Here is a 10,947-nt window from a genome sequence, read left to right on the forward strand (position 1 = left end):
TATCAAGAATGTTGTTTGTAAAAATGTTAATATACTATAAACTACGTATATTATATAAACTACGTAACTAATGGGGGATTAATCTTTAAATAAAATAAAAATGTAAACAATAATAATTATTATAATATTGCACGAAACGAGTGTTCTAGAGCTCATGAATATTTATATTGCGTCATTAATATTACACATGAGCATCGTCCACATGACGTCCTTATCATCCCGCCTCCTCAGATGACGCATTTTCCGCCAAGATGGTTGTCGGTGCCTTTCCAATTGCAAAGCTGCTCTATCTGGGCGTACGACAATTGAGCAAACCAGTGGCTAACAGGATAAAAGCAGGCGCGCGGAGAAGTGAATTTTTTAAGAATTACATCTGCCTTCCTCCGGCTCAAGGTAATATGGCTTTTGGTTGTTCGTGTTTAACGATATGATGTCAGACCATATGACAAGGGTGTCTGTAGGCGTAAACGTCTAGGCAACATGCAGCCAATAGCCGTTTTCTTCTAGTTGCTATTTAGCCAATCACGACTGCTGCGATGTTGTCATTGGATGTTTTCAACAACAGATTTACCCAGAGACCAATGAGATCCGAGAAACTAGGTTCCATTTAGACAAATGAGATTCGGGTTTGCTTGAAGGGGCGGTACTCAACTGTCATTGAGGTTACCGTTACAGCCAGGAACTGAAAGTGCCTTACTGCCTTTTGGTGCTTGTTGGATTTAGATGATAATTTGTGATCCTGGAACTCAAAACCAGTCAATTTAAATTGAGGTGTATACATAAATCTGCTGAATAAATAAGCTGGCCATTGATGTATGGTTGGTTTGTTAGGATAGAGGAAAATATCTATTTGTAAATCTGGAATCTGACGGTGAAAACCTTTTTTTTTTCTTTTCTTTTCTTTTCTTTTTTTTTTTTTTGAGTCACCTTAAAAAATGTCCAAATGAAGTTCTTAGCAATGCAGATTACTCATCAAAAATTAGGTTTTTATATATTTACGGTAGGAACTTTCTCTTCATTGAACATGGTCAAAACACCTGCCAAGGCCTTTAAATTGTCTCTCAGTCTAGTGCTGTAGGCTACACAATCATGGGGAAGACTGCTGACTTGACAGTTGTCCAGTAGATGACCATTGACACCTTGCACTAGGAGGGCAAGACACAAAAGGTCATTGCAAAAGAAGCTGGCTGTTCTCAGAGCTGAGCAGAGCAGAGAGTGTACAAGCAATTTAGAGAGGCGAAGGGAATGAAATTAGAGAGGCGAAGGGAATGAAATTAGAGAGGCAAAGGGAATGAAAAGATGTGGCAGAAAAAAAAGTGTACAAGCAATAGGGATAACCGCACCCTGGAGAGGATTGTGAAACAAAACCTATTCAAAAATGTTGGGGACATTCACAAAGAGTGGACTGCAGTTGGAGTCGGTGCTTCAAGAACCACTACGCACAAACGTATGCAAGACATGGGTTTCAGTTGTTACATTCCTTGTGTCAAGCCACTCTTGAACAACAGACAGTGTCAGAAGCGTCTCACTTCAAAAAGGACTGGTCTGCTGCTGAGTTGTCCAAAGTTATGTTCTCTTATGAAAGTAAATTTTGCGTTTCCTTTGGAAATCAGGGTCCCGGAGTCTGAAGGAAGAGAAGAGAGGCACACAATACACATTGCTTGAGGCACACAGTGCCAAAAAAACTACCACACCTGCACACAGTGCCAAAACTACCAGTACCTGGTTTAAGGACCATGGTATCCCTGTTCTTAATTGGCCAGCAAACTCGCCTAACCTTAACCCCATAGAAAATCTATGGGGTATTGTGAAGAGGAAGATGTGACATGTCAGACCAAACAATGCAGAAGAGCTGAAGGCCACTATCAGAGCAGCCTGGGCTCTCATAACACCTGAGCAGTGCCACAGACTGATCGACTCCATGCCACGCCACATTGCTGCAGTAATTCAGGCAAAATGAGCTCCAACTAAGTATTGAGTGATGTACATGCTCATACTTTTTCATATTCATACTTTTCAGTAGGCCAAGAATTCTATAAATCCTTTTTTTGTATTGGTCTTAAATAATATTCAAATTTTCTGAGATACTAAATTTGGGATTTTCCTTAGTTGTCAGTTATAATCATCAAAATTAAAGAAATAAACATTTGAAATATATCAGTCTGTGTGTGATGAATGAATATACTATACAAGTTAAACTTTTTGAATGGAATTAGTGGAATCAACTTTTTGATGATATTCTAATTATATGACCAGCACCTGTATGGTGAAAATTCTTATTTGGGTCATATTTTCCAAGATGTAGGCTAGAATCTGTGATTATTAAGTACTGTGAATATCCACATCGGTGCGGTGACAGCTACACATTTACCAAAAAAAAAACAGATTCATCCGTGCTGGATCACAACCCAGGCATGGAATATAATTCCGCAAGGAACCGCAATTCCAGGTTTTCAAACATAGATGGCGACGAAAGTAGTCAAAACTTAATATATATATATATATATTAGTACTTTTTACATGCTAGTATCTATTTTAATATTACAGCTTTCAAATAGTAGTCTCTTTTTAATATTGTTATTGTTTTTAATATTATGTATTTTGTACTGTAATCTCTGTTATGATGGTTACCAAAATCCAAAGTGTGTCTTAATTTTTCTTAATTTGTTTTTTATGGAGGATTGTTGAAATAAATCTGTCAAGTAATTCAATGTGTTTTCTCCATAGCATACCACTGGATCGAGATGAGAACAAAGATGAGAATTATGGGTTTCCGTGGCTCCACCATCAAACCTCTGAATGAAGAGGCAGCTGCAGAGCTTGGAGCAGAGCTGCTCGGTGAAGCTATCATTTTCATCATCGGCGGAGGTTGTATGGTGCTTGAGTACAGCCGTCAGGCCGCCAACTCCAGGCGCAAGGAAGAGGAGCTCGCACAAACCATTAACAGTCTTCAGACACAACTAGGAGAGCTTGCACTAACCACAGAGACACTGGATGCGCAGATCAGAGAGGTTAATAGACTTCTGTTGTCCCTCCCAGCAGCTCCAACTACCAAGTAACAATATGCATCACTAAATTACACCCTTTCTAAGAAGGGAAAAGAGACTGATTTATGAGAACATATCAGTAGTGGTGCAGCACTGCCATATATACACACCAGTATGCCAGTATAACACTTCCTATTTGTTATTTGTTTGGTTGGATCATGCTGTTTTCAGTTGAAAGTTCTAGTTATTTGATGACTCTGTTAAACCATTGCCAACGCCTGACCACTTACTATTCTGCTCATCAGTTTGGATTTTATTTCATTACAGTTTCTTCATAAAATAAGCTGATGGAGTTGGGCAAATCTCATTTATTAATGATTTGAAAATGCACTTGAATTTCCGATACTTGAATTGATAAATTCCATTAGTGAACATGGATGTGTCTTTCCCTCGATATAGGAAACAGAGAGCCGTCTCTGTGTCCTGCGAGAAAATCCCCATTACATTAAAAAAACTGCTGTGTTTAATATGGCATGTGTATATGGGTGTGTAATTATGATTGTAAAATAAAGTGAAATATTCTGATGCTTCCGGTTTTTTGTTTGTGTTTTATATCTTGAATGCATTACAATTGTGAAAATATTATTTAATTGTGAAATGGCAATCTTGAATAATAACACGCAAATGTTTTAGCACTTCAGGTTTCGCTGTAATCAAGACCAAAAATTCTGGAAAATATGGAAAAAAAATCATTCATTTGAAAAGCCTGAGCAGTTTTGAAATAATACACAAACTATGACTAACACATTTTTTCTTTCTTTCTATATACCCCTGACATGTTTGGATATATGTAATCATGTTTGTACAATGCTCGTTTGTTCTCTCTCTCTCTCTCTCTCTCTCTCTCTCTCTCTACATGTGTGTGTAAGAGAGCTTTTCATCAGTTCACAAATCCCTTGCACGTCCTTCACAAACCCCTGCTTGGGGAAACCTTGATAATGTAATGTTTCCTGCACTTCATAAAGAATCCCTAATGTGCTTTAGTCAAGACACTTTAGTTTTGCCTACAAAAATATTAAAATTATATTTTATTGTGTATAATCAGATTTAAAAAGAGTAACATTAGTAGACAATACAGTACATTGACTGGGCTCGATGATGAAGTGAATAGTAAATGAATGAATGCATCGTGACTGAACTCTCAGTATGTTCCAGAGGAGTCCAGTAGGTGGCAGCACTCAGAAACACTTTGGACAACATACAGTATGTCTCCTGCTGGTCTTTACTGAAGCCTGCGCCAATTGTCCTTGTTTACTCAAACACTTTCCTTCAGCTAATCAAGAGCTTGTGCTATGGTAAGCTCTTGACACTTTTTTAACCGACATTTCAGTATTTGCATTAGAGAAATGCACGTCAATTTGAGTTAACATTACCTCGCTAGCTTCACATAATTCATAGCTTGACAAAGCAGACGTGTGCATGGGTCATTTCTCATTATATCACATCATTATGTGAAATGCATTTATAGAATTACAGTAGATGTGCCTGTTTGCCAACCCATTCACTACACAACATGTGTATGCACATTATTTATCAAATTAGCTGGGTAAATGTCCCACCCTGTCGGTTTAAACTGGTAGCTGTGTTAAGGAAAATGATACGTTAGCTGGTTTCTATCTGGCCTAACCTTGTCATTAGTAGGTCCAAGCTGGTTATTAACCGATTAAAGCTGATAGACCATATCTTAAACCAGCAATTACATGATCCTAAAGTGGTCTGCAACATGCCAACTGGTTTCTAGCAAGTCTGAGCTGGTCATTTTGTGAGGCCAGCTTGGATCAGCAATAAGCTTGTTAAGCTGGTTTTTGAAGCTGACAGCTAGTGACCAGTTTAGACAGATGCTAAAAATCAGCTTACACACATGTGGATATTTGTATAATGATGTTTTGACACAACTGTTGTTCATTTGGCCAGGTTTAGGAGCGGGAGCTTCTCGCAATGTCATGCACGATGAGTGTGGATGTGAAGAAACTGAAAGTGAATGAGCTGAAAGAGGAGTTGCAGAAGCGTGGGCTGGACACCCGAGGCTTCAGAGTGGATCTGGTGGAGCGGCTGCAGACGGCTCTGGAGGCTGAAAACGAACCCACCTGCAGTGATGATGAGACAGAAGCAGGTAGTCGAGTCTGCATGCATGAAGATCATTTGATGCATGCTTTGACTAATGAAAACGCACTCAGCCGAAACATTTGTGATCTCATTTGGCTGTGACAGGTGTTGCAGAGGCTGGGAATGCTGAGGGTTCTGACCAAGGGCAGATGGCTGCTGAGAAAGAGGGCTCTTATATAGACCCCAGTGTTTCTGAAGTCTCTAAAGATGAAAATAAACCAGAGAATGTGAATGTACAACAGGCAACCGTCGAGACAATCTGCAAAAAGGGTAAGACTGCAAGTGGCATTTGTGGGTTTGAATGCATTTCATCAGCAGTTTTGGATTTTGTGACCCGATGCTTGTTCATTGTAAACGAGTTATTTTCTAGTCAGACAAAATGATGTAGATTTCTAAGGTTCTTAGAGAGCAGGGAGTCCGATTTTTCACATTTTATTTTCTAATAGTTTTCACAAATATATATACAAGTAAACGGAAGGCAACACAGTATCCCTTTGTGAGTTTTGCTGTGGCATAGCTTGCCCCCTTGGTTGAGAACCTCTGCTTTATATTGAATATTTATTCTTTAACAAAACATGAAGTGGCACCAGTAAATGTGAAAAATGAGGATGAGATAAAGACGGAGCAACAAGGACAGCAGCGACCGGCTCCTGGCAGTGAATGGGAAGATCTGGAGAGCCAGCAGAATGCAGAGATCAAGACTGAACGGGACAGACATGCTCACTATGGCCACAAGAGGCGCTATGATGAGAGCCAGGGTTTCAGCTATCATGAACACCGTGAAGACAGGAGGTGAATTTACCAGTGCATTAGCATTTTGACTTAATGCACACTAACAAGTCCTGTTAGATTTACATAGTGATTTTCTATGTTTTATCACAGGTCCCGCTCACCTCTGCCATCTGTTGAAGAGGATGAGGAAGACTTTGATGGCACGCTTGTGGTCATTGACACTTGTACGTGTGAGGGCTTGTTTTGTGTAATTATGATTTATAATATCTCTGTAATCGTAATAATAATGGAATTCTCTGTGTAAACCTTGACAGATAACTGTGACTTGCACTTCAAAGTCTCTCGGGACCGTTGCAGCGGCTGTCCTTTAACCACTGAGGGGTTTGCTTACCTGTGGTCTGGAGCACGAGCTACGTATGGTGTAAACAAGGGATGCGTGTGCTATGAGCTGAAGGTAATGTACATTACCTTTCAAAAAATCTGAGGTCCATAATACTTTTTTAATGTTTATATTCTCCGGCTAAGCAAGTCTTTATTCATTTGTTTAAAATAGTAATATTGTGAAATATTATTACAATTTAAAATAACTGCTTTCTATTTTCTATTTTCAAGTGTAGTTGATTGTCAAAAATCTAAGGTGTCGATTATTCCCTTGAAATTGTAATGAGATTATGTATTACGAATATCACAATTTACATTGAATGATGAAACAAGCTGAAAACACTTAGTGCTTTTATATAGTATTGAAGGGGTCATATGATGCCTTTTTAAAGATCATTATTTTGTGTAACAGAATATGTAGACATGCTTTAATGTTCAAAAAACACATTATTTTTCAAATACTGTACATTATTGTAGGTCCTCTATGCCCCGCCTCTCTCAAACACGTAGTTTTCTACAAAGTCCTTCCTTCCGTCAAGCACAGTCTGCTCTGATTGGCCAACTGACCCAGTGCATTGTGATTGGCTGAACACCGCACTCGTTGGAAATGTAACGCCCCTTTCCATCTCCATCTTTCAAAATAAATGTAAAGACAGTTAAGTCAATTCAAGCCTGAAAGGGGAACCGAGTGGAGTGCCAGACACCGTGATGAAGCTCGTATGTGTTTGCACAGTACACAAGCCACGGACGGTTAAGACAGCTGACTCCACTGTGTGACCCTGTCTCTCTCTCTCTCACTCACACACACGACACACAAAACACATTTGAATAATAAACACATTTGTCAATAGTAAATCCTTAAACTAATAACAAAATATACTTACAGTAGCTAATTCAGAAGTGCCAGATTGTCAGAAATCACGAAACGTTTGTACATAAAATGTGTTGCTGTTCTGTTGTAAGTAATCTTAAAGATTCCTAAATGCATTTACTTTTGGAAAGCCAAATAAAGTGCCTTTGCTTTCACCTAGAAACACACATCTCCCTGACATGGCTGCTTCTACACTAACTGCGGTTACTGAAACCACGCCGCCTTTGGGCAGCATTATAAAGTATTTCCACATAGTGACATAGAGATGTGGGGGCGTGTTTGGATGAGCCATTTTAGAGGGTGTGACAAAGTCTTAACTTTTATAAAGAATATCTCTTTGGATTTGAGACTTTAGTCTTTGCAACTTAACAGATCTTCTTCATGCACCAAGAGCTTGTAACACTCCAAAGAGAAAGAAAAAATTTAAATCACATCATATAACTCCTTTAAGCCTCAAATGTAAAATATCGGATTGGTTTCTTCCTTAAATTATATATATATATGTCAATGGTATCATAATGTTATACTAAAACAAAAAACAAAAAATTGAAAAATCTGTAAGATAACATGTAGAAAGAAAAAAACATCTTAAGCGTGCAGAATAACAACTTTGACTTTGAACTTTGAACGATTAATTGCCACTTTGAACGATTATGTAATTCATAACTGTAATCGCCATTAGAAAATTTGATTAATTGTGCTGCCCTGAGTTTATTCCTTAGATGGCAAAGCCAATATTTTAGCAGCCATTATTCAGTTTTCAGTGTCACTGATGTAATTTCCAAACACGTGCTAAACGACTTCACTGCATTCCCCGTGAACTGAGTTGATCTGACGCGCTAAAAACAGCTGATTGCCTGAACGAAATGAAACATCTTTTGAAACGTGCCGTGAACAGACTTGATGAAGGTGATGAATAATGTTGTAAAATGAATAATATAAATTAAAATGTTGTCATTATTTACTCACCATCATGTAATTCCAAACCCGTAAGAACTTAATTTATCTTCGAAACACAAATTAAAATATTTTTGATGAAATCCGAGAGCTTTTTGACCCTCAATAGACATTAACGCAACTGACACGTTCAAGGCCCAGAAACATAGTAAGGACATTGTTAAAATAGTCCATGTGACATCAGTGGTTCAACTGTAATTTTCAGGTCAGGAAGTTTTCTGATTTCATAAAAAATATCTTAAATTTGTGTTCTGAAGGTAAACAAAGATCTTATGGGTTTGGAACAATATGAGGGTGAGTGATTCCAATGACAGGATTTTAGATTTTGTATTTTTGGCTGAACTATCCTTTTAACTTTCAAATCAACTTTATAGTTTACACAATTTTGGTTTTTGTCTCCAGGTTATGGAGTATATACCAGTCAAGCATCTTCCCGGCAGTGAGCCTGACCCTCACGTGGTGAGAGTCGGGTGGTCTCTGGATTCCTGCAGCACACAGCTTGGTGAGGAATCACAAGTACACTCGTATAAGGTTGTTTATAGAAATGTTTTTTCAAGGTTCTTATGTAAGGAATTACTTTGTTTCAGGAGAGGAGGCGTTCTCTTATGGGTATGGCGGAACAGGAAAAAAGTCTACCTGTTGCAAATTTGAAGATTACAGAGAGAAATTCAGTGAAAGTGATGTCATTGGATGCTATGTTGTGAGGACTATTCTTATGTTTATTTAATCGTTGTTGTTTTTTGGTATCATTCATCATCGAGCACTTTCTTTCTCCTATGAAATTTGCCAAGCAACATTAAATCTGAACATCCCTTGTGGTCATTATCTTATCTATCACTTTATAAGTGACAGATTTGGAATGGACTACATAGGCCGTAGTTTCAGTTGTTGCACAAATAAGGGCCGGCCCGTGGCACAGGCGACATAGACAGTTGCCCAGGGGACAAAATGATTGGGGGACGCCACAGGAAAGGGTTTTTTTTTTTGGAAGTGCGCCCCCTTGTGACATTGTGCGCTCCTACACACATATATTATGCAAAATAATTTCTGACAGTTAACATAATTTTAGTACTGATTGATCATTGAACTTATTAAAATAATGTTAGAATAAAATAAAATTGACATCAACGAAAAATTTGATTTGACAACATGCCATGTTGGACTAATGGAAACAATTTCTGCATCATTAAATCACATCATCATAATGAATTAATTATGCATGGCACATTCACTTAAAATAGTTTTGCCATTTATTTGCTCTTAAAGTATCATTTCTAAAATGTTAGTTAGACTATTTTAGGCATTTCATATTGCCTATATTGCCCTTTGTTGTAATAAGTACTTGTCACTCTAGACGTAGTTGTAGGAGTAGCTCATTGTCTCTTCAATAGGGTATTTTAACAGATTCACTCATAAAATACCTCTAAAACATCTGCATTTATTTATTAGCACAATTTATTTACTAATTAATTATGTTAATACTTATCAGTATGTATGTTATGTTATTTTATATTAAGGGGGGTGGAGGGGAAGAAATCTAAAATCTTGCCTAGAGCACCAACAGAGCCTGGGCCGGCCCTGGCACAAACAGATACTAATTGAGTTTAGCATTAGCATGTTGCTAAGTTAACAACATGACACCCCATTCAACCAGCTTACTAGGTTTTGGAATTGAGCGAATAATGAAAGAAAACCAAAATAACAAACGTGAAACTACCTAAATTAAGAAGTTGAGGTAAGTATAGTTTCATATTTGTCTTTTGCAGGATTTTGACAGTCATGAGCAAGTGGAAATAGCTTTCTCAAAGAACGGGAAGTGGCTTGATGTGGCATTTCACGTATCTAAAGAAGAACTGGCAGGTCGTGCACTGTATCCTCATGTTCTTGTGAAGAACTGCTCTGTTGAGTTTAACTTTGGCCAGCGAGCAGAACCTTTCTTTCCTTTGCAAGATGGCTACACTTTGATTGGGGCCGTCAACTTAGAGAACAGGGTCAGAGGAACTGTTGGTCCCGCCAGCAAATCTGATTGTGAGGTAAATTCTCCTGATTTATTAGCTTCATACAGTTAGTCTTATTTGACATTTTTGGCAAAATCTTACAGTAGCGACATAGGTCCCCTAAACTTTTGAATGGTAGTATATCTTGTCTCAAATAAATGTGTGCAGTCCAGGGAATATCACTTTTGTGTGTAGATACTGATGATGGTTGGTCTTCCTGCTTGTGGTAAAACCACATGGGCCACAAAGCATGCAAAGATGAACCCAGAGAAGAAATATAACATCCTGGGCACAAATGCTATCATGGAGAAAATGAAGGTAGGATCAGCAGGTTTAAATGAGTTTTATGGTCCACAATTGTAAAGAAATCATGTTCTTGGGGCTTAAAACAAGTGCAATCAAATGGAACAGATTTTTACTTTATGTATAAATTTGTAATGTAAATAATTGTATAAAATATACATTTTACTCTTCAAATGTTTAGGCTCAGTAAGATTTTTGTTGTTATTGTTTTTGAAAGGATGCACTGAATTGTTCTAAAGTGACAGTGAAAACATTTATAATGCTACAAAAGATTTCGGTTTTAATACCGCTTTAATAAATGCTTTTTGACTTATTATTACATGTTAAAATAGAAAAGTTATTTTAAACTTTAATAATATTTCACAGTATTATTATTTTTCATTTATTTTTGGTCAAATACATGGTGAACATAAGACTTATTTAAAGAAATATATATATAAAATTAAAGCTGCAAGCAGCATTTTACCGGGGTTCAAGCACATTAAGGCCTCTGAGGTGGTCAGAGCCAACCTGGATGTATGGATGACAGTTAAACACATCCAAAATGGAGAAC

At 37.7% G+C, this 10,947-nt stretch overlaps 2 protein-coding genes across 2 annotated transcripts; both read left to right on the forward strand.

Annotated features, from left to right (window-relative positions):
* The first annotated feature begins 250 nt into the window (after positions 1-250).
* On the forward strand, positions 251-3,572 carry opa3 (outer mitochondrial membrane lipid metabolism regulator OPA3). The gene is made up of 2 exons (XM_052582665.1): positions 251-393; positions 2,728-3,572. The coding sequence occupies exons 1-2, from the start codon at positions 252-254 to the stop codon at positions 3,057-3,059; spliced, it is 474 nt and encodes a 157-aa protein (XP_052438625.1). The 5' UTR covers position 251; the 3' UTR covers positions 3,060-3,572.
* A 634-nt stretch (positions 3,573-4,206) lies between these two features.
* On the forward strand, positions 4,207-10,606 carry LOC127977004 (heterogeneous nuclear ribonucleoprotein U-like protein 1). The gene is made up of 10 exons (XM_052581622.1): positions 4,207-4,342; positions 4,962-5,160; positions 5,259-5,423; positions 5,735-5,945; positions 6,036-6,109; positions 6,200-6,339; positions 8,497-8,596; positions 8,682-8,794; positions 9,861-10,127; positions 10,287-10,606. The coding sequence occupies exons 2-10, from the start codon at positions 4,986-4,988 to the stop codon at positions 10,452-10,454; spliced, it is 1,413 nt and encodes a 470-aa protein (XP_052437582.1). The 5' UTR covers positions 4,207-4,342; positions 4,962-4,985; the 3' UTR covers positions 10,455-10,606.
* The last annotated feature ends 341 nt before the right edge of the window (positions 10,607-10,947 follow it).

The sequence above is a fragment of the Carassius gibelio genome, chromosome B18 (genome assembly GCF_023724105.1).
Source record: "Carassius gibelio isolate Cgi1373 ecotype wild population from Czech Republic chromosome B18, carGib1.2-hapl.c, whole genome shotgun sequence".
Lineage (NCBI taxonomy): Eukaryota > Metazoa > Chordata > Actinopteri > Cypriniformes > Cyprinidae > Carassius > Carassius gibelio.

Bases quoted from the DNA above. Each gene is read 5' to 3' on its own strand.
- LOC127977004 (XM_052581622.1), top strand. From the start codon at position 4,986: ATGTCATGCACGATGAGTGTGGATGTGAAGAAACTGAAAGTGAATGAG. The intron at 8,597-8,681 runs GTGAGGAATCAC...ACTTTGTTTCAG, and splicing joins TTCCTGCAGCACACAGCTTG to GAGAGGAGGCGTTCTCTTAT. The intron at 8,795-9,860 runs GTGAGGACTATT...TGTCTTTTGCAG, and splicing joins ATGTCATTGGATGCTATGTT to GATTTTGACAGTCATGAGCA.
- opa3 (XM_052582665.1), top strand. From the start codon at position 252: ATGGTTGTCGGTGCCTTTCCAATTGCAAAGCTGCTCTATCTGGGCGTA. The intron at 394-2,727 runs GTAATATGGCTT...TTTTCTCCATAG, and splicing joins CTGCCTTCCTCCGGCTCAAG to CATACCACTGGATCGAGATG.